The sequence below is a fragment of the Anopheles aquasalis genome, chromosome 3, assembly GCF_943734665.1.
Source record: "Anopheles aquasalis chromosome 3, idAnoAquaMG_Q_19, whole genome shotgun sequence".
In the NCBI taxonomy this organism is placed as follows: domain Eukaryota; kingdom Metazoa; phylum Arthropoda; class Insecta; order Diptera; family Culicidae; genus Anopheles; species Anopheles aquasalis.
Window position 1 is genome coordinate 18,526,596 of NC_064878.1, and position 22,500 is coordinate 18,549,095.

At 48.1% G+C, this 22,500-nt stretch overlaps 5 protein-coding genes across 12 annotated transcripts in view; 2 read left to right on the forward strand and 3 right to left on the reverse strand.

Moving 5' to 3' along the window:
• LOC126579300 (ras-related protein Rab6) overlaps nt 1-4,482 on the reverse strand; it is a 24,175-nt gene extending 19,693 nt beyond the window's left edge. For 2 of the 7 annotated variants that reach the window (XM_050242742.1, XM_050242748.1), the window contains exons 1-3: nt 4,139-4,482; nt 3,242-3,504; nt 1,553-1,611 (exon numbers count right to left, since the gene is read on the reverse strand). In XM_050242742.1, coding sequence (XP_050098699.1) covers nt 1,553-1,611; nt 3,242-3,311 — 129 coding nt within the window. In that variant the 5' untranslated portion in view covers nt 3,312-3,504; nt 4,139-4,482. Of the gene's footprint in view, nt 1-1,552; nt 1,612-3,241; nt 3,505-3,790; nt 3,998-4,138 lie in introns of those variants that run through there. The other 5 variants (XM_050242743.1, XM_050242744.1, XM_050242747.1 and 2 more) reach the window with 5 other exon arrangements.
• A 591-nt stretch (nt 4,483-5,073) lies between these two features.
• On the forward strand, nt 5,074-6,597 carry LOC126579299 (protein FAM8A1). Its single transcript, XM_050242741.1, has 3 exons — nt 5,074-5,569; nt 5,641-5,782; nt 5,863-6,597. Exons 1-3 carry the CDS (start codon nt 5,158-5,160, stop codon nt 6,332-6,334), a joined length of 1,026 nt encoding a protein of 341 aa, XP_050098698.1. The 5' UTR covers nt 5,074-5,157; the 3' UTR covers nt 6,335-6,597.
• Nucleotides 6,598-6,637: 40 nt separating this feature from the next.
• On the reverse strand, nt 6,638-13,912 carry LOC126574061 (uncharacterized). The gene is made up of 11 exons (XM_050233998.1): nt 13,764-13,912; nt 13,471-13,680; nt 12,974-13,394; nt 10,804-11,677; nt 10,352-10,723; nt 9,954-10,284; nt 9,675-9,892; nt 7,688-8,539; nt 7,229-7,603; nt 6,824-7,154; nt 6,638-6,759 (listed from the first exon to the last, which is right to left on the reverse strand). Exons 1-11 carry the CDS (start codon nt 13,834-13,836, stop codon nt 6,638-6,640), a joined length of 4,179 nt encoding a protein of 1,392 aa, XP_050089955.1. The 5' UTR covers nt 13,837-13,912.
• Nucleotides 13,913-15,380: 1,468 nt separating this feature from the next.
• Nucleotides 15,381-16,287, forward strand: LOC126575231 (uncharacterized). Its single transcript, XM_050235818.1, has 2 exons — nt 15,381-15,617; nt 15,687-16,287. The coding sequence occupies exons 1-2, from the start codon at nt 15,413-15,415 to the stop codon at nt 16,085-16,087; spliced, it is 606 nt and encodes a 201-aa protein (XP_050091775.1). The 5' UTR covers nt 15,381-15,412; the 3' UTR covers nt 16,088-16,287.
• A 1,422-nt stretch (nt 16,288-17,709) lies between these two features.
• LOC126579164 (gelsolin-like) overlaps nt 17,710-22,500 on the reverse strand; it is a 5,089-nt gene continuing 298 nt past the window's right edge. Inside the window, exons 1-7 of one of the 2 annotated variants that reach the window (XM_050242508.1) lie at nt 22,461-22,500; nt 20,649-20,723; nt 20,085-20,571; nt 19,801-20,015; nt 18,629-19,717; nt 18,310-18,546; nt 17,710-17,916 (exon numbers count right to left, since the gene is read on the reverse strand). The exon at nt 22,461-22,500 is cut by the window's right edge and continues 298 nt beyond it. In XM_050242508.1, coding sequence (XP_050098465.1) covers nt 17,863-17,916; nt 18,310-18,546; nt 18,629-19,717; nt 19,801-20,015; nt 20,085-20,571; nt 20,649-20,723; nt 22,461-22,500 — 2,197 coding nt within the window. In that variant the 3' untranslated portion in view covers nt 17,710-17,862. The remainder of the gene's footprint in view (nt 17,917-18,309; nt 18,547-18,628; nt 19,718-19,800; nt 20,016-20,084; nt 20,572-20,648; nt 20,724-22,460) is intronic. The other variant, XM_050242509.1, reaches the window with a different exon arrangement.

The following is a 22,500-nucleotide window of genomic DNA, read 5'->3' on the forward strand; positions in this document are numbered from 1 at the left end:
TTGGGGACTCGGTGTAGTGCGGACAGTTCGCCGGAGTGGGGCTCCTCTAGCTCCAGATGTAATCGATATTTCGTCCGTGGTAACAGTACGATCATGTGCTGTGTCCTTCTGCTCTCAGTAACACAATACGATCTTCCCAATTTTCCTTCCCAAATCGATACCGAAACGTTGGCTTCTTGTTGTGTCAGGATCAGCATCAGCAGTATCAACGGTCGCCTCCATATGAACAGTGGCCACCACCCTAGAGAGAGAGAGGCATAGATGTGGAGCCAAAGTTATGACGACGATGGTGACACATCGAGGTCACAATGGTAAGTGATAAATGTTTTATAAATCCGATTTTACGATGCAATCCCCTTATTGATTACGGAGGAACCGGAGCCTGGTATCTCGTTCACTCACAACCAGCCATGCCTCGGTTTTGATGGATATCTTATTACGGATGAATGAATGGAGACGCCCGGGTTCCTCCCTTCGATGGAGGATCTTGCTGAGCAAATCAATTTGTCTATCTGTCTTGTTGTGCCGTTTGTGTTTCGGAAGCTTCTGGAGCTGAGTTCAAATTTCTTCCAGAAGAAATATGGAAGAATGCTCGCATTTTACACACCCGGTATTGTGACGCCCACCTGCGGCGCCACGGTAACGAATGAGGTCATACCTCGGTGTTGCTGATTCATCAACTCGAACTACCAGCTCCGGGGTGGCTTTGCGTAGCGTCATCCGCTCGTGACAGCACCATATGCCCGAGACCGGTTTACGTCACATAAAATTTGCGGTCTGCAAAGGTAAGCGTGTGTGGGTGCGGGTTTTTTGGGTGTACGTGGCCTTCACGTATCACGTACTTGTCTCTAACAGAATGAGAAAGTAACTGGACCTAACTTAACTTAATAAGTATTTAATACACTGAAAGATGAGAAGAATACGTTAGTGATAAATGCCAATAACAGAACAAGAAGTAACTTTTTCGCGTGTCCAAAGTGGACACATGTTAACAAAAGAAGTCAGTAAACCTATTGAATCTGCTCACGACAATAAAATGTAGTACCCACCGAGTGAGTGACTGTATTACAACTTGTCCAGCGTTAAAAAAAATGTAAAATTGACATCTGTCACGCGCTATAGGTCGTCACCCCTCGGGGTGAAGGAAAATCAATGCAAAACAACGAACAATATGCGCGCCATTCTGCCACCAGTAACCCCCAAACCTTCGTGATGCTCACCCGCCCGACCGACCCCATCATGATTTGATCGAAAAACCTCCGAAAATCTGGAGTAACAATGATGGAACGAAACATGACAGCTGCCTGGGGGTGGCTTGGAACGAGGGCGTTAACCAGATGCGACACCGACCGAGCGAAGGGTATCCCCCCTTCGAGGCTCCATTGAGAGAGAAAAAAGAGGTGAAGCGAAGCATCCACAACATGACCTCTTCAATCAAACCCACCGCCGGCATCGGCCAGCGAAGGGAGAAAAAGGGCAGCCCGAGATCCAGACATAATTCTATTATCCCTTTGGTATGTTCTTCCCCCCTTCGCCACGGTCTGCGACTTACCTGGTATGTGTTGTCGAAGCTGTCGTACATAAACCTGGTGATTAGCGATGTTTTGCCCACTGTGTGTGGTGGGGTTGTTTGGTTGTGTGGCCATTGGATGAACGGTTGAAGTGGGCGATAGGACACAACCCAGCAGACCGCGAGGAGAGCGTGCAGCAGACCATGAATGGGACCCCATCATCAGCATCATCAGCATAGGGCAGCATCACGATCGTGTCGGTCGTTCGTTCGTTCATTCGTTCGTCGTTCGCATAAAGCAAAATCCATGAAAAAGAGAGCAAAAAAAAAGGGGTTAGTAAAAATGATAAACAGCACACGGGGTAAGACTGAGGTGGATGAGACGGTCCGGTTGAACATGAATCTCTGTCTCTTGCTCTTGTGTCCGGGAATCATCAGGGACACGATGGAACGGGCAGCGAACCCGAGCTGGCTCGGGATGATGTATCACATAATTTGGTTATGCATCGTGGACCTTCGGACCCCTTTAGCTGCCAAATCGGCCGCCGGGGGGACAGCGGTCACCTTTTCTTATCATCAACTTTTCTTCTGCGACAATCTCTCGTCGTCGGGAGCATTGGGATCTTGTCTTTTTCCTTCGAAAGAAGTAATCGTGAGTTTCAGATTCGGAGGACCGGCTTTTTAGGTTTGATTCGTACATTCTCCACCCATGGCTGGAATTGGCCAACGCGAGAGTCATTCGGCGATCGAAATGAAACGAGAACAACATCAAAAGTGATCAAAAGAAAGAAACAGATAAGCCAACAAATGGGGTGCCTGTGGGCACGAAAATGGCCACCGGGTGTCGGTACAAGAACAGGCCAAGGAGATCACCACCGGTACACCCGCGAGACACCAGTCCGTCCGGGGAGGGTTGTTAAGTGAATTAGAATTCTTGCGAACAGTTCGGTTCGTGCTTTGTGCTCGCGATGAGCCACACGCACCTCGAGCCAGCCAGCCAGCTTTCCAGAGATCATCCCGTGAAAAGAAAGGAAAAAGAAAAGGCATTCCACCGGGTGGGTGGGTGGGTGGGGTGGCTGGCATTCTTCTCGACGTCGTCGCCGGGCACAGAAAACGGACACAATGATGAATAATGAATCTAATTCTCACGACGGATTTTCCGCTGCGTGAACGTGACCCCTCACGGTGGCACGTCATGGGTTGCTGTGTTTGTGCCAAACGCCCCAAAGTCCCATCATTCCGGTCGGACCTAAACCACCAGCGCCGGAGAGCGTCTTCGATTTTCTTTTGTTTTTTCCCACGCACGGCGGTGTTGCTGGTGGTGGGGAGGAAATTTCACCCTCATTCCGGCGTCCCGTTTCGTTGGGAAAGCCATTCACACGCGGGGAAATGGAGATGCTTGGTGGTGTTGTTGTTGCTGCTGCTCTAATTATTCATTAGCTGATTTTGGCCCACCCGGCGGGGCCGTTTCGCATCATCGTTCGGGCCAGATTTTCCACACATGAATATCCGTCGATGGTGGCCACAAGGTGTGTCCGTGGCGTCCATTCGCAGTGTTCTACATCCGGTAGGAAGGTCTCCTACGGAAACAAAGGTTGCTGTGGTGGTTACGATCTTCCGAAAATGACAAATCATCCGAGCACACCGAGGGGTTTCACCGATAAGCAAGCCATGATTCAACCGTGTCTCATCCGATCGAAGGAGTCGTCGTCGCCTTTGGAGGATATTTACCGCTTTGTTCACCGAGGAAAACGAGCTTAAACTTCCGTAGCGGATTTCCAAAATCACCGGATGACGACATCGTGCGTGAGGCTGAGGTGCGGTTCTCTACTGTTGCTGCCGCTGCTGCTACTGCTGTGCACTTTCTTTCTCTTTCTCTCTTTCACCGATTGGAACACTATTCGCACACGCACGATGCACGCACGTACGCACGCACATACACAAACACGCAGCACACAGAATCACGGGGACACTGGACACTCACTTTAGCACGGCTGTGAAAAAAAGATAAAAGAAGAAATGGTCACGTCGTGACACACGGTCGCCGCTCCTCTCCGGCAATCCGGGACGATCGATTCGGAATCGGATCGCGGCTGCAGCAGCCAGCCAGCCAGCCAACTCGGGCGGTCGGTTTCACTCCTTTCACCCGTCCGGCGTCGCTGAACACGAAACTGGAACACAAACGGCCGAGTTGCGTGAGAGAGGGAAGGGGTGGCGGACGGAGAAATGGAAACAGAAGAAGTGGGTGGTGGGTGGTATGTACACCCCGAAACTGCACACCGTGGCACAACCCGTGTCGCTGTTGCTTTTGCTGTTGGTTTGTGGTGCGCGTCTCGATCGCAGCTGAGCCTCCTCCGGGCGTCTTGTCTTTTTTTCCCACTCTCTACCGTCGTCGGCTGCTTGGATCTGGCTAATCTTTCGGTCTTTGCACTCGATGCACCCCAACTCGGGGAGGGCCTCCGATTTTCAGCTGACACGACGCAAAACACGAGAAGACGAGGACCTGGCCACCAGCGTCCGCCGCGGTCGTGTGCGTGTGAAGCTGGATGCGTGGCGTGGCCGTGACCGCCCCGGAAGCCGCCGGAGAGGCCGGAGGTTCTGGCGAAATTAGAAATTGGAATGTTTTACCGTTTTGCGGCCGCTGAGTCGGAGCCACCCGAAGACCAGCGCACTTACAGACACACAAACACACACGCACCGACGGAAGGCACACGCACACACGGCGGAAGGCGTTTGCCGATGCAACACCGACGGAAAACGCTACGTTGTCCACCCGCCTGGGGTCGGGAAGGGCGTTCAAGATGCGGGAAAGGTGCACCACGACGCAAACTCACGGCAAACGGCGACGACGGCGACGTGGACACGGGCGTTGGTGTATCCGAAACACCGAAAAAAGGATTACCACGGCAGACACACACGGCACGTCCCGTTTTTTGGGTGGATCAATAAAATCTGTCGTGGAGGGTGGTCGAGCAGGGTGGTGGTGGAATCGCCAACAAATCTGTCAAATCATCGCTGATGTCAGCCGGGGGTCTTTAAAAGATGAGGGTTTTCAAAGCGACGTGCAGATCTACCAAAACGCGTTTGTATCACATCGAAGTGTGTGCAAGTGTTTACACATAGAATTTGCCGCTATTCGTTGAAAGGTGTCGGGGTTTCGTTAAAATATATCGTTGGCGTTATTTTTCTGATCTGTGAAAATGGACAGATTGTGGCGTTTTCTGGCAGAATGAGCCCTTATTCAGATCACATTTTACAGCGAATAATATCTAAATAAGCGCCTTGTATACATTCCCCTCGAGGCGATCATTATCGCCTCACCGCAAGAAGCACACAAGCATTTAATGCTTAAAATTATGACATTCCTAAGAGATATTGAAACAGAACATCCATTCGAGCCTGTTCCCTGTTAACTTGTCTGTTTCAATAAAGAATCTCATGTGTCCGGAATACCGCACGGAACGCTCCGTTACGCAACCAACATTTGTGAAGGCGTTACGATTGCATGAGGCGTGGCTATCTGGGCTGTTGACGTTTGATACGTCATCATTGTTGTGATTTCGCAAAAAAACAACAAATCTCGGCAGTTTTCCGTTTCGTGGTTGGTTTTTCCGTGATTTTCCATCGTCCAAAGCCCCCCCATTAGCATGGGAGAGAGTGAGGAGAAGAAAGGGGGAAAGGATGGACCGGACGATGCGGTCCCAGCGCTGGATCTTTCGAAAACTCCGAAGGAAATCTACTTCGAGCTGCTGAGGACGTGGGTCTATCATGCCGAGATGCAGAATCACATGCAGGCTTACTTCCCGCACTACCTCATGAGCAACTATCCGCAGCTGTTTCAACTGAATGCCGGTTCCGGAGCAGGAGATCCGCCCGCACTGCCGGCCCTTCATACCAGCATGAACCCCACGGCTAGTGCTACGGCCCGGATTAATGCTGCAGTGGCTGCTGCGGCGGCCGTGGCCGCTGCCAATAATGCATCGGCAGCAGGGCAGACCGCCGGAGCGAATAATCGTACCGGCCGAACGGATCTTCTCGATCCAGCACGTCCCGATGCAGGTAACGAGGGAGGCCAGGATGCCGATGTACGGGGGAATGTCTTCACTGGATTCTCTTATTCTCTATTTTAGCAATCAACCGCCACGGTGGATTTGAGTACGTGATCGCTCCTCTGTGGAAGCGATTTGCGGCCGAAGCGATCGATATTGCAATCATTTTTCTACTGAAGATAATGACCACACTGGCGTTTATTGATGCTTTCGATATCGATCTGTGAGTAGCCTGTCTTTTTAACTATTATTTAAGATCCTTTATAATGTCCTATTCTTTCTCCCTATTTTTGTTTTATACAGATTCTATATGGACCTAGATGCCATCAGAAACTCATTCGAAGAGGACTACACGGAGCTGCTATCGTTTACGTCCGAGTTAATATTCCTGGAAATTGTCATAAAGATCGCGGTCTGTATCTATGAAGCGGCCTGGACGGCTCACGTACAGGTCATTCCGGGCAGCGCGACTCCGGGGAAGATGCTGATGGGATTGCGAATCGTGCACGCCGAATCGGTGGTCGTGCTCGAACCACAGCCCCTACCGGGACTGCTAAACAATCAAATCCCGCTAAGAGCGCTACTATACCCAGCGACACCGCCCAGCTTTGGCCGTGCGTTCGCCCGGGCAGTTGTGAAGAACGTGGTGATAGCGTTCTTCTTCCCGATGTGTCTACTGCTGCTCTGCTTCCGGCACAATCGCTCCATCTATGACGTGATGACGAAGACGGTAGTGGTGGAGGATAATCCAAATCCTGTCCTTCGAAGGCGCTAAAAATGTTGTAAATTTGCTTGAGCTGTAATTGAGCTTTATGTACGGCTGTGTGTGGAATGTTGCGAAGACGTTTACTAAATGTCCAAATACCAAAAGCCAGAGCACGGAAAATACGAAACCAGTGTAGGGAGGGGATTACTGTTAAAAAGGAGGGTGTTTCTTTCACTGTATATGCAATTGAGAGACGAGTCAGTATGGACACTTTATGGGTACCATTTTTAGTTTACCAAATAAATGTATATCAATGATGAATTCAAAACCCTCCAGGAATTGTAAGTCGAAGCCTTGGCCCTTAGGTTAGGCCTATCGTTTGGATGGCTTCTTTTGCACCTCAGAAGGATTCTGGATGGCCGCGGTGAATTCATCCCGGAAATCCTTTCCTACCGTAAACTGCTTATCGATCTTAAGGTACGGTCCAAGAACATCTGCAAGAGACATAGAAGAGAAGGTCAATCTACGGATCACCGAGTACTAGTTAGTGTAACCTACTGTTAAACGCTGGCCACGTCGGTACACCTTCTGCCTCCGGTTTTCCATTGATGGCAAACGATGTCCACAGGTCCACCATACGCTTGGCAACGATCGTGTCTTGCTCATTGAAATTGGCCGCCGTCGGTGGGTAAGGGAAAAGGTACATCAAATCGTTTGAGTGGTGCACACCGCCATCGAACGGTATGGCCGAGGTGTCTCCACCGTACCCGAAGCGCGTATGTTCTCCGGCATAATCGAAACTATACAGATACGTCTGCTCCGGTAGATACGTGGCATTATTTTGTGCCATCTTTAACACGGGCCCTTTTAACAATACGTCCGCAGTGAACTGTTGGAAGGATAGAAAAAGGAAAAGGATCCATTTTATCGTGATGCCAGAAAACCCCCAGTCATCAGTCTTACATCACATAATCCGGGCAACAGCTGCCGCAAATCACCGGATGTGAGCTGCTCCTGGGTAAACAACTTTGCCATGGACAGCGTACGGACCGTACAGGTTGGATCGTCAACTCCGAGTATCTTGTATATCTCGTCTAACAATTGATGGATGGGAATAGGAGGACCACCAACCAGCTTCTTGAACAACAGAATATTAAAAACCTCCAGGAACGCGAACGTCCCATCGTGGCGCGTAACACCGGTCAGCAGGGGCATATTCTTACGACCACCACCTTTCCGCATAATCCGATACGGAATCTCCGGGAAGAGCCCATTTGGATCGTTGAACACCATGCGGGCACCACCGATCGTATCCGTTCCGTTCGGTGTTCGAAGGCGCTTTATCAGTAGCGGCAGGAACAAAAGAAGAAAAAGAAAGTGTTAACGTAATGATTCGTTAACCCGATAACTTATCTGGCTTACGTAATGCTGGGTGAACGCTTTCATCAGGTTGAAAATGTCTAGTTCCATAAGGAACCGTTCGATGTCCGCCAGTGGGGCCTTTCGATCGAATCCTGCGAACCCGGCTATATCACGGCAATTGTGTTCCGGTGTACGATCCCAAACCCACGAGGCATGGCAGTTGCCTGATTGTAGAATACACTTCCCGAACAGCCGCTCAGAATCAATCAGCGGACTGTAGGTAATGCTTGACAACATGGCCGCTCCGGAGGATTGTGCCATCGCCGTTACTTGCGTCGGATCACCACCAAAGTGGGAAATGTACTTCTGGACCCACTCGAAAGCTAGCACAATATCCATAATGGCCGCATTGCCCGGAATTTCCTTCGTATTCGAGCAGAGAAAACCGAGCGCACCGAGACGATACTGGGGCACCACGAGGACCACGTCCTTCTCCATAATGTAGTTCGGTGGATAGTGCGAGATGGCACCATCGTAGAATCCACCACCATGCACGTACACGATGACCGGTTTCCGACCGTTCAGATCCTTTGTGTAGACGCTGAGATTGATGCAATCCTCGAGGTTTTCCGCTCGCTGCTCCTCAGTTTGCTCCTTCATGCGCTTGTACACTGGAGCGCCAAGTTTGGGCTTTGAAACGTCCAATACACCATCCCACGGTGCCGCCGGAACGGGAGGCTTAAAACGGCGCACACCGGTCGCTGGTTCGGCGTAGCGAACGTTCAAAAACTGATAGATTCCGACACCGGTCCACGCACCACGAGTTGTTGAACCACGTAACTTTCCCAAACCTGGTAGCTCGACCAGGGGATTTTCTGATGGCGGATCCATCTCCGAACCCACTGACGAATACTGGCGACGGTTAGACGAAAAGACACGGACGGTGAACCGGTGGCCAAACGATGGCCACTTTCGTCCAGGCAACAGAAGTGTTCTGCTGATGAAAGCCATTTTGGAACTGACCACGAATTTGCCGCCTTTGCTACCCCGTGGGGATATATATCTTGGTGAGGAGTGTGCCAAAATCTGGAACTGCATAAAACACTAAGCCAGTGGATCGTGATAAGAAGTCGCAAATTCGCAACAATTCGGCGTGGTCAGTGTCAGTGGCGGTATATGGTAGATCGATAAATCTGACTCTTATCGAAACAAGAGGATGATTCTACACCAAAGGGTGCCGGTTGTGCACAACTCGATACTAGGACTTCAAACCAGTTCGTTACGGCGGGCTCTCGAGTGAAACCTGGTATAGTGCGGGGTCTTAGTAAAAGTATATCTGCATTCCTTGTTTGAATTCTGCCGTTGGCTGCGTGCGTATCGATAAATCCGTTACTGATAGCACGTGCGTTACGCACCTTTGGTTGGCTAGACAATGTTCGACGCTGATAAGCAACATTTGGGCGAGAATTGGCAGGTTAGTAGCGGCCATATCCTTTTACAATTATAGTCTAAATTTAGGCAACGAATTATGTTGTTAAAATAAGCGATTTTGAATCAGCAGCAAACACTCACGAAATATTGTTTTATCTCATCAGTACGTCTACACCCAGATCCATCGTTTATTGCTTTCAATACGCACTGAGTCATAACAGAGAACTAAATACCGATTTAAATTAAATTCAGTCATCGATATCGTCTAGACATGGTGACGACAAACACGTTATTTTTGTCATAGAGCGAGTCACCGGAACACCAAAGACCGAGCGGTATTTAGTATCGTAAACATTCCTCCCATAGAATCTTTATTATCTTCGATACAACGTTTTTTTGTTGCTTTGCGTTTATCGCAAACACCTATAGCCTATGAAGAGATATGACGTCGACACGGCGACTGTCCGTTCGATACAAAACATGCACCTGCATGCGTCCGTCCATCGGTGGTATCCGCCCAAGACCGGGCGAGTTTTATCTTACTTTTGGGTTGTTTTTGTTAAGGTTATTATTATCTTAAAGCTAGCACGCAGAAGGATTAACTATCGGACTAGACCTGTTGTTGTTGCTGCTGCTGCTGCTGTGGCGGAAGATTCTCTTGGCTTAAGCTGTGCCGATGGGCTGAGGCATCGCTATCGTTTCCGGGCACTGTCGATGCCTGGGTGCGTTGCTGTCTCTTTTGTCGTGCGGCATCGGCATTGACGGTGAACTCGTCCAAGAAGTTATTGCCAACGGTGACCGTTTCGTTGAGGTGCAGATAGGGACCGAATATTTCTGAAATTGATGAGTCAGATGTATGTCCAGGCATGATTCAAGGGTGTGTTCTGTAACTTACGATTAAAGGCCGGCCAATGGGGAACATCTTGCGATGAGGGGACACCATCGATGATAAATGATGTCCAAAGGTCAACCATACGCTTCGCCATAACCGTGTCCCGTTCATTCAGCGTGGCCGCATTCGGTGGGTAAGGGAACAGGTATAGCAGGTCGTTCGTATGATGCACTCCACCATCAAACGGAACATGGCGTACGTCCTGGTCGTAGCCAAAGCGGGTATGCTCCCCACGGTAGTCGAACGAGTAGACAAATGTTTCCTCTGGAGTGTGTCTACTGTTGTACTGGGCCAAACGTAGTACGCTGGACTTGATCAGATGCATTCCACACAGCTGTCCATTGGGGAAGATTGTTATTGAAACCGTGACTCTTCCCGTATCCCTTTGCGTACACACTTACATCGATCAATCCAGGAATCATCTTCGCGATGTCTCCATTCGCTGCCGCCTCCGTATCGAGCATACTTTTCACGGCCAACGGTGTGACGGAACAGGAAACCTCCACCGTTCCGAGAATCCGTTGGATTTCCTCAATCACATCGAAGCGCAGGAAATCCTTCTTATCGTGTAGCTTCATCGCGGTAAGAATAGTGAAGACATCGACTAGTGCGAACGTACCCTCGTCCTTCACCACGCCCGTAAGCATCGGAATATTTTGCCGCCCACCGCCGGCCTTCATCACCTGATACGGTGTCGCGGGAAAGAGCTTCGAGGGACCGCCGATTGTCATGCGTCCTCCCGTGTTGTTGATACCTTTTGGCAACCCCTGCCACTGTGCGTCCGAGACAAAATAATATCCGAGATTAGTAGCTTATCACTGATACAGCCTGTAGCGCTTCTCGAGGTGCTTACATAGTGTTGCATGTACGCTTTGAGCAGCGAGTAGGTATCGAGTTCTTGCAAAAACTGGTCAATCTGCTCGAGTGGTGCCTTCGGATCGATACCGGCACGACGAGCGATATCGCGAGCATTACGCTCACCATTATGATCGAACTGCCAGCTACCGAAAGCGGCACTCGATTGCAGAATGACTCGCTGGAAGTAAGACTCCTTGAGCGCTGGGCTGAAGAGCAACGAAGACAGAATGCCGGCACCAGCCGATTGCCCCACGGCCGTCACTTGTTCGGGATCGCCACCAAAGTTTGAGATGTACTTTTGGACCCACTCGAATGCCAACAGCACATCCATAATGGCCGCATTTCCAGGTATGTTGTCGGTCATGGTAGAGAGGAAACCGAGAGCACCCAGCCGGTACTGTGGTACGACGAGTACAATGTCCTTCTCCAGCAGATACTCCGGTGGATGTTGCGCTGCGCTTCCGCTGTAGAACCCTCCACCATGAATGTACACCGCAACGGGGCGCTTGGCAGTCGGGTCTTTCGTGTAGACGCAGAGACTAATGCAATCTTCGAGTTCGATCGTCTGTTGTTCTTTTGGAAGTTTCTTAATTTCGTTGTAACTGGGTGCTGGTCGGCCACGTTGTGACACATCCTGAACTCCATCCCACGGTTGCACTGCTATCGGTGCCTTGAAACGGTTCCGGCCGATTGGTGGTTCGGCGTAGCGAACGTTCAGGTATTGCTGTATCGGGACACCGGTCCAGGCGCCTTTGGTGTAGGAGCCTTTTAGTTTTCCCAGACCGGGTAACTCCACGATTGGAGGTGGCGTTTCGGTGGAATAGCAGTGTTTGTGGGATAGTCCTTGCTGGGTGATACGCACCACGGCACTAGAGGATGTGCGTTGTATAGGAACAAGTCGCAATAGTTTCAACATCGTTGGTTCTATTTGGATGACAAAAGATAATGCGAGATGGAAACCATAGTAAGTAAATTTTAATTTGAACCACAACATTTTCACACTAGTAAAAGCCTTGGAACTTTTAGTAAATGTTCAGAAGCTTCAGAAATGTGTCTGAAAAGAATATCTACAAATAGATATTCAAATACTCTAAAAGAATGCTTATATAAAGCCATTAGAATAATCATAAAATCAACAGCTGACTTCATCCTAACCTGTATTCCGCTGATTTCAAACGAATCACTATTTATGTTATTTTTCACTTAGTTAACTCTGCAGAAAATGTTTGTATTTTTTTTACTTCCAGCACACTTGGTAACACACTTATGCTCACTCGTTGACGACTCGTCGCGACGGTTCCCACTTCACCTTTCGATCTCCGGCTGGTTCCGTTGTCAAATTCCGACTAAGCGAGACGTGAGCCTGCTTCGTTATTTTAAAACAAAAACTTGCGGTGCCACACACGAGTGGCACCTGTGGTGTGGCCTGTGGTGGCCCCATGTCCGTTATCTGTACAAAAACTAACGCATCACCAAAAGAAAACTCTAATGTGCGTGGCCTAGTAGTGTTAGTAGCAGGGTTAGTACCGTCACCAGATGGTCTTCGGTGAAGGAAACATAAAAAACATCGAATCCGGAAGCTACTACGCATCGAGTTTTTGCGGTATCAGTCTACATCATACAGCATTGTTATCAGTTCGGTGGAACGATTTGCAATTCCAGTCTTAACGGGATAAAATCATAGGAACCTAGAGCCTGCCCCCGTCTAGGTCTTATCGGAGCGCCATTTCATGTTAAATCCTCCTCATTGTCACTGTCTGGAGGTTGGCTACACGAGCCCGATATAGAACATGTGTGGCGCACTTCCATTCGGTAATTAATCGCACATGAATGCATGTGATTCGCGGTACCGTTTGTCTGGTCTGATGACGTGGTATGTCTGGTGCACTCCAGGCAACGCTGAGTCAGGTGATTCGTTCAAAGTCGTGTGAAAATATTTTTTGTTTCGCGTTTTTTTGTTTTGTTTTGTATGACTGATGGCGAGTACCTTGACTTCTTTCGGATTAGCAGTATAATTAACATTACCTAGTCAAAGTTATCATAAAGTAAAACATAAACTCATTGTACGGGTGCATGAATTTCAAAATCACTTTATTTCTTTTGTCGTACCTTGAGAGCAATCGTTCCGTGGCTCGTTCCAATCGTTCCAATGCGCCAATGCTTACACATCATCCAGTTCAGCCTTGTAGTAGTGTACTGGTTCGTTATTGGCCAGCTTCTCCCGCATTCGCTCGCAACGTTTAGTGGATTCTTGCTTATCTTTCGGGCACGCCAGGACTACCTGGCGCCACATGCAGTACCCGAAGTGGGACGTCTCCGCATTACACTGGCCAGGTTGACGAGGGTTCTTGGCAACCTTTTCCTTGGCCTCCTTCAGGCACGTCTCGATAAAGCCGGCCAACAGTGGCTGTTGCCATTCGTCAGCGGCAAAGTTGGTACGGGAGAATTCTAACAGTTTGTCCTCCATCAGGGTGCCATCCTCATTCAGTATCTCCTTCTTGCGGGCAGTACACTCCATGGCACAGATCACTTCCATCTTCGTGTTGTTCAGTCGCTCGCAAGAGAACATATCCACTGGTTCGTAAGCTGGGCGGAAGGTGAACAATTTTATTAGCAGCCGATCAGAATTTAAGATGAAAACTTGCTCTTCTCATCTACTTACTCTTATCAGCCTTGTTCTTGTTGCGTACCTCGGTGAAGCATTGCTTCTTCACCTCTTTGATCTTGTCGAGATTCTCCGTGTTCACATCGTTACAGCATTTGTAGCGGCGCTTACACTTATCGTCCAGCGAGTCCGATGCTGACCGACGGAAACGCGACAGCATCACACCGTCTTCCGAATCGCCGAGCATGTCCTCCAGCAGTACCTCATCTAGAACGAAAAATACAAACGCAATGGTAAAATGCTATCTTCGCAATGGTAAAACGCTACGATCGAACCACTAGAACACTTACTGTAGAAAGGGTCCTGAAAGTCGTAGGACACCGCCAGTCCGATGAAACAAACGAATAGCGCTAACTTCAGCATTATGCTGGATGGGAGTACGATCGAGCAGGGATGCTTCCTTTCCGGATCAGAACTGACCCCGTTGTGATTATTGAGACCATTGCTGATCGCTTTATATACGATTTGCGTTGGCGAACATGGGATGAAGAGACGTGAGATTTATTTTTGTTTATTTGCATCTTCTATTCGCATGTACAACGCATTGTCAGACATCAGCGCGTTTTGATCTTTTCTTTTGTGCCGCTGGATCGTCGATGCCCTACGATGACAACGCAATTCGTAGGGAACCTGCTTTTGCACTGATTGATTGCTGACAGCTCATCGAAGGAGGATTATTGATCTAATCTGGTTATGCTCGGGCACATCTGTTCTAAGTATGGTCATGAATACAATATTATGCAAGAATTAGTTGGGGAGAATTTCATAAACAGATTCGATGCGAAAAATGATTAAAATTAAAAATATTAATACCATAATTAAATATGAATGCAGTAGCCAATACTGCAAATTTTCTAAAAAAAAACAAAAAACGAAAATAAATACAAAAAGAACGGTTAAGTGATTAGCTAGGAATTGTTTTGTGCGAACTTGTTTAAAAAAAAACCATTACGCATATTATTTTACAGTTCTGTTTTTGAAGACTGAGCAAGAACATTGGCATGATGTTCATAAACAAGCAAAATGGTTGCTTCTCTCGCTCTCCACATTTTCGTTTTGATGATAGGATCCGTAAAGATGATTGATGGATCTCAGACCATGGCACGGGCTTTGAATGTACCCTCTGTTTATCCTCTGGCGCATTCGAATTTTAGCCTCGCGAGTCTTAGCGGCCACACTAGACTAAACGAGTGGCTTTAAGCGAAACTTCCAAACATCGGCCCCGCCTGAGCCATCTCTAATTCGCAATTTGCTTCGCATTTCCAGAACTTACTCTTCCAGCTTGTCTGGTTTGGTCTAGTCTGGATCACGGTCGCCAACACTCGTTTCGGCTTCACCAGAAAATTCTTCGGGTCAATGATCTATCTGCACGTAACTGTTTGCCACATGTTTTGCGACTGTGTGGAACATATAGTTCAGACTGTTTGGTTTTGATGTGGTGAATGCGAGTTGGAGAAAGTTAAACAATATTCAATACAACTGGTGGTGTTAACAACTAAGCACAATATTGATAGAACATCGACGAGATCGACGTGCTGCTGACGAATTGTTTGCCTAGACTGGCCGCTAGCAATAGAAGTGAATGCGGCAATGAACGAACGGTTGCGCGATTCACCGGAAGTTATCAGATGATGCATAAGAAGGGGGGATGGGAGTACCATGTTCCGGTTGTTAAATGATAATATTCTCAAGATGATCTTACGGGTCTCCGCAGTCGTGGGAAATATTAATGAAAAAGGGGAAAGGCACCAAGCAAAATGACATTCATTGGGTGGACAATTACGAAAAGATACCGCGGTAAGATCGTTGCTGATGAACTTTTTGATTGCGGTGAGTCAACGGTGCAGTCGGTAGCGAGTATAAAATGCAGTTGTTCAGTGCATAGCGTTCAAACAGACTTACAGTGTTGCAGTATAGAAGCTAGTAGCTAGTAGCAAAGATGGGTAAAGTGTTGTTTCTGTTGTGTTTGGTGACGGTTGCTGTAGCTGCTGGTCAGTTTGAGCGATCTGCTCTCGCTTTCCGTATGCGGCGCCATGCAAGCATGCGCTGTTGTAACGACGGCTTTGAATCCTCCGAGATTCACGCCAAGTTTGAGGAGATCCGTCAGGGTTGTTTGCAGGAGCTTGGCTTGGAAGGAGTCCCACGTAAGTAGCAGCCTTTTGAAGCTCTATCGCCATGTTCTGAGATCAACGATCACATTCCTCCCGTCGCAGATGAGGAGCTTCATAAGAACCGCGAGCAGCTGAACTGCATCACTGAGTGCATCGTGAAGAAGGAAAGCATTGCCGACGATAACGGCGCTCTGGTACACACCGATTTGGCCAAGGTAGTGCAGGAGCACATGAGTACGATCGAGTGGAAGGTACCGCTGGTCGATGGGTTTGTGAAGCAGTGCTTCGATATGGTCGATGAAGCGCACAAAGACTTCCAGCCCAGCGACGAAGCGAAGTGTAATCCGGAGGGTTTCGAGTTCGTTTTCTGTCTGTGGCGCCAGTTTACGCTGTCCTGTCCGGAGGAGTTCCGCGATGACTCGGAAAGGTGTACCGAGCTGCGCGAGAAGCTAACGAACAACGAAAATATCAGCGCGTGGCGTAGCGATATTGACGAGGCGTAATGCGGCTTTGTGCTTCGCCTACAGCTATATCAACAGATGCCGCGTCCCGGGCGAGTAAGACCACGGATTGATCAAAGAAAACTGCATCATTTCGGTTCGTGGGACGTTTTCGCTACGGCAACTGACCAATGCTAATGAAATCTAACCGTAACTAGTAAATGCAACAGTTCATATGAATAAAACGCTCCTTACCCAAATGGGATGTTTGATTTTGTAGAAATTTCCTGCTAATGGATAAAGTAACGCTAAAATTAGTAATTCACAAACATAATTTCCATAGCCGAATGATATTTCTCTTCTCCGGAGGTTTTCTTTCGAATTTGAATACATAAAATAATTACATCTCGGAATATATGTGAAAGAAACTATTTGTTAGGGCTTTAAGATTTCGATATGGAAGATTCGATAAAAAAAAATCCAAATCAATTTATTTTGTCACTTGCACACTAATAATGTTTAATTTAATTTGAACTGTATTAAGGGGGGCTTCGGTAATTTTTTAACAAAACAAGAATCATTTTTTACGATTATTTGTGACGTAACCATTCAACTTTATTCTTTTAAGTGTATGTTATATTAAACTGCATCTTTTGATAAGTATTAGGTTCTCTTTTGGGGATGATTTAATAAAAACTTCATCCATGACATCAAATTTCTGATGGTGCGTCTGGGAAAAGGTACTTTTTGCGGTGCCCATTGTAGCTGCGTGTTGGGTTATCTGAAAAATATAAATCGACACTCGTTTGAAAGATTATAAGTTTATCCAGGTAGCCCCGCTAAGGTTTTGATGAATTTCCAATTTTTCGATTTTTTAAGTTGAAAAAGTTATGCTTTTTATCATTTTGCCTAAAAACACGTTTTTAAAGATTTGTTTAGAAAAAAGTATCAACAATTTTTATGAAATCTCGACGGGACTACCTGGCAAAGAATATACAGATTATGTGTCAAAAATTGCAAATCGATCGGCTTAGTAGTTCTTACGGTACGATGGGCCACTTTGAAATCGTTGGTATTGCGAAACGCTCTTCAAAGTAGCGTGCTTCATGAAGCCTTGTATGAAACGCGGATTTTCAAAAATCTGTATCTTTGTCAGTTTTGCTTCGATTGATCCAAAAAATTTACACAATGTTCTTGAAAGGATCAGCATTCAGGAAAAATGTTAAAAATATGTGTCACAAAACAAAATAAAATACCAAATGTTTTAAGAAAAACCATTCACAATTTTCTATACACAGGTTTCCCAAAAATTCGTCAATGTTTTCGATGATGTTCGAAAGGACTTGAATTTTATTGGAGGAACATAGCTTCTATTCGATCAATTAAATAATCCACAAATAATTAATATTTTACTTTGTTTGCTTGAATTTGTGTTAAATTTTTCAAGGCAGGTAGAAGCTGAATATTTGAGCTGATCAATTTTGATCAATTTTGAGATCATCTACTGGACTCGTGATTTTACATTCTGATCGCCAAAGTAAAGTATTTTGAGACAATTAATTTGGTAGAACGATTGTTTTCGCTGCTTGAAACATTCAAGGACCAGACTTATTGTTCTTGTTTTTCAAATTAAACATCTTAAAATATCTAAACCCGTTCGGATTGATCAAGCAAACAAACAACGGTTCATATATTTACGCCATGTAGTAAATAGTCCTTTATTAAGGATGTAATGTTGTGCGTTGCGAAGAAAATGGTGCGTACGATCGTGATCGTCATTAGTGATGGTTGGATGAATGCTAGTGACTTAATGATGATCGAAGCGTTGTGTGCGGAGCTTATTGGTTCAGGGCCAACATCTGCTCTCTGTACGCTTCGTATGATTCTTGAGACTGCAAGAGAAAGAGAAATAAGAAGAAATTGCTTAATGAAAACAGGTGCTTCGGACTAGTATTTGGCACACATCAACGGCTACTAACTACTACTCTACTCGAACCCAGTTACATTTTTAGTGAACAAGCAACTCAAAACCACACAAAACACGGTTGTACAGTACACAATAGGCCAAACGCGAATAGGCATGGTTAGGTTGTTATAGTTTTCTTGTGTCCCCCGTTTCGAGATCCGCCAACCGAAAGAAGAAGAAGAAGTTCCGCTAGTTAGCAAGCAAGTGCCACAGAGCCGCTACAGCGAAGAATTTTTGCATCTCGAGTGTTAGTGTATGGCAACCGCACCAAAAACCAAAACGGCAACACAACCGAACGCTAGGAACGCTAGTGACTAACCTCCCACAGGTTATCATCCCAGGATGGGAAGAGACGCTTGAAGCTTCTTGGTTCCGCACCCTGCTTCAGGGTGACGATTGGAACCGTCTCTTCCGATCGCTCGGAAGGATCGGTACGAATGTACTGACGGGCCATGTCAATCGATTTGCTGCGTTCCTCCTCGGTTGCACCGTTACCGATCCAGCAGTAGATCTCATCGCCACCATCCAGCACCATTACATCGTCCACATTGAGATCCTGCATTTTGGGAATGAAAGGAGAGAGTTAACATGATGTTCAGACAGAGGTACTTCTTTTAGTGAACAACACAACAACGCACCTCCTGCTCGAAGTGAGGCACCTCTTCGACGCGCAGCTTTTTGTTGTACAGAATGCGGCAGTGGAAGAGTCGCGGCGACAGGAACGGTGCACCCGGAGGATCAAGCTCACGATCGTATTCAGCAGAACCACCCAGCGCCTCCCAGAACACATCTGGTTCCGATTCTTCCTGCACGAGAACTATTTGCGTTCCCGGAGCCAACTCTCGCACCATATCTGCGGCCATTTCCCGTTCCGGATCCGACGCTCCTACTCCATACCATACGTAGGACATGGCACGCGACACCACAATAAACACATCATCCGATGCCAGCGAAGACGCCGTTGGTTCCAGTTCCTCCGCACGCACATCATCGGCACAGGTGCCACGTACACGGAACAACCGGGTGCTGGCATGATTCCTCTCCTCCTTATCATAATCACCGAGGAAGGTAACCATCTTGCCCTTGAACAGCTTCATAAAGTGTCGCGGCTCACTGCCCTGCGCCGCGCGTACCAGAATGGCCTTGCCATCAAGCTCATCATCAAGGCGGACGGCGTGAATGGCGGATGCGCCCTTCTCCTTGATTGAAGACGTCTTACCCTGCCAGTAGTACACGATGTACCCATGGCCACCACCCTTAACGCTGTACTCGTAGCGTACGATGTAGGAATCGCCAGCGTAGAACATACCGTACGTTGACGGTTCGACGGCGACAAGATCGTTGTCCTGGACACGCCACACCTCCACCGCTCCCTGACCATTATCGGGCATAAAGCCAAGGGCACGGCCACCGTTCTTCTTGAGCGTGTGCAGTATCTCAGCATCGAACTCCGTCTCACTGTCCGACTCATCGCCATTTCCAAGGGCCGCCTTGATCAGGTGACTATGCGTAATGCCCTGATCGCGCCAGCTGCTGAAGAACTGCTTAAAGTCCGTCGTTTCACCGTTCTCGACCACACGGTGAACGGCCGTGTGCACCGGGTAGCCCTTGACGCTGATAAACTCCTGCGCTTTTACCATCGCCTGCGAGCGCTCCTGTCCGGTGGCACCCTTGCCAATCCATACGTAAATACTACCGGCTCCGGTGTCCAGTATGTAGCAATCCTGCTGGAGATAGACAGGGGAGAAGGTTAAGAATATGTTTCTGCCACCGGAACAGCTCAAGTCCTCTTGGTTCTAAATGATCTTACGTTCGAATCCAACATGGATTGCTTCAGTGGACGTTCGCCAACCGAATTGATCTCCAGTGAACCGCTAGCATCGGACACGTGGTAGAGTGTGATGGCACCGCAGTCCGCCCGTTCGTACTCCACATCGTCGATCGTCTCTTCGGCAACCTCATCAGGTGAGCCTTCACCGAGCACATCGAAGAACTCTTGCTGCTCCGACGAGCTAGCGAACTCATCTGTTAAAATGACACCAAAGGCCCACCAATCAGTAACATCGACCAATCGATTATCAGTCCCTGACTTACCCAAAATGTGCAACTTGGCACGACCGGAATGGTCCTGATCGCGGATCTGATTCGCCGCACTGATGGCCTTTATCTTCTCGATGCGCTTCGCGGACGCCCCAACGTACACGTAGATATCGTAGCCGGCATCCAGGATGAAGCAATCGCCCCGGTTCATCGAACCGATCGACAACGGTACCTGGCGGACGCGCACATTCTTGGCACCCTTCACCTGGAACATACGCCGCTCACCGATCGCATTCGTTTCAACCTCGTTGAAACCACTCTTCACGCCACCGGCCGCATACCGGACACCACCGGAGAAGTAGCTCAGGAAGAGGGAACTTTCGTGATCCTGAACTTCACGATGCTGCACCGGAGCACCGTTGTGGCGATCGTCCAGCTGCACGGTAAGAATGGCGGCCGAACCGGCCTCATCCTGCGACGTTTCCGACCCAAGCCAGAAGTGCACATCCCACGACAGAATACCGCTTTTCGATTCTTTCGTCTACAGATACGTGGAAGTGATTTGGAGAATGGTTTTGTTATGATCTACGGTGCGATAATGAATTGCCAATCACTTACGTTCAGCACAATGTAGGAGTCACCGACGTAGAACTTGCCGTGCTCCTTCGCCGGGATTGGAACTGGTTCAAAGTTCTGTGGGAATAACAACGAAACCGCGAATGAATCATGCGCTACGCGGAGACATTATAAGTTTGCCATCAGTGATATCGGACGTGCGTAGTTTGATGAGTTTGTCATTCGATTCCCCTAATAATGAGAGTGTCTCTAACGGCAGCAGTCTCTAGCAGCGCTGTGGATTTCCCATGAGTCAGGGTATTCGCTGTGGTTACGCTCCGTCGGTCACCACCATGCTACTCCCACCATATGGCCTTGAGGTTGCGACCAGGCCCGGAAAAAATCCACCGTCAGAAGCAATAAAACGTTTTTCGTTGGCATGACCCCAGGCGAATGTTCTATCTTCCTGGGGGCTAGTTAATGAAAATAGAATTTGCACGCTAGCAAGCCAGGAGCCAACAGGCAAAGACCGCCCTAGTGGTGATCGCGTGGATTTTGGGCAAACACATTATCTACCGCTTTGTCAAAGTTTACATTAGCGCAACTCGATTTCATAAACATTCGTGCTTGTTTGACAAAAGAAAAAGAAAGGTTTTTTTTCGGGGATTTACAACCCATGCCCGAATGCGGGCAATTCGGAATCGATAGAGGTCGTCTTATCTTATCTCTGGCGCTGCTCCGTAACGGTGATGTTGATCAACGCGCGGTATTACGTGGTCGGTTAATACTCGACGTTCGACGTTAGACATGCTGCAACTGTAAATGTTCGCCGCTTTTGGCTGAGGAAGTAAAAGTCGAAATATCATTATTCATTCCAAGAATGGCAGCATAAAATATTCCAAGTGGTCCGCGGTGCGCATTCCATTGGTGCGACAACTGATTTGATTTATAGAGAGACGCTGAGACTGCAACAAACGATCTGAAGCGATGCCAACATGTGTAAACAGTGGTCCCCGAGTTCCGCCCGAAGTTCATAAGTTCTCGCAAGTAGAAAACAAAAACCATCTGGTGCCCTGTTCTCTGGAGAGGCATTCACTGTCGGAGGGGGTCTATTTTTATATCGAAAAGCGGAAAAATCGATCCACGTCCAAGGCGTTAAACAGTGCCTGTTCACAGCATGCCACTAATGGCAGTCCGGATCTTGCGAGGTCCATGCCCATATCGTGCCCGCCACAATCGACATGGGACACTAATTATCAGTAGGCCAACATCTACACTAGATAACATTGTGTCACAACTACATGAGTCACGGTCGAGTTCGTGATAGATATCGCCCGGAGCTGCGTGCTCGCTAATCATCCTGGTCGGCTAGCTGTGTGGCTAGCTGTTCTACGTCTTAGCTACTAGAACCACGATTAACGGCTCCCAGCAGACACACCGACACACCATGTCGCAATAGTTGGGACGAATAGTGGCGCCACAACAACAATTCCTCTCATTCACCTCTCGCAGTGCGTCTGAAAACCATTTCCGTTGGCGTCACTCCAGCCAGCAACGTCGTCGCGTCGGATCGTCGACGAACCATGACCATGTAGGTGGGGAGAAATCGATTTTTCGTAAAAAAAAACCCGGTAAGAAGATCGAGCCACACAACGAGCTCCCCGAACTGATGCCAAGCCACCACCATCATTAAAACCATCATTCGCGGTACACGGTTTTCATGGTCACGGTCACGGTCGCTTCGGTTGCCGAAATTCTGCGCCGTTTTTTGGCGTTATTTCTCAGCGTTCTGGAGGGGGATGCGCATCAACAAACAGCACAAGTACGAGTGTCCAAGAACCTGTTTCATCCGTGATTCCCCCGCTCCCTATTCACCTCGATTCTCCACACTTCCAGGCCCTTGGCGATGCCGGCA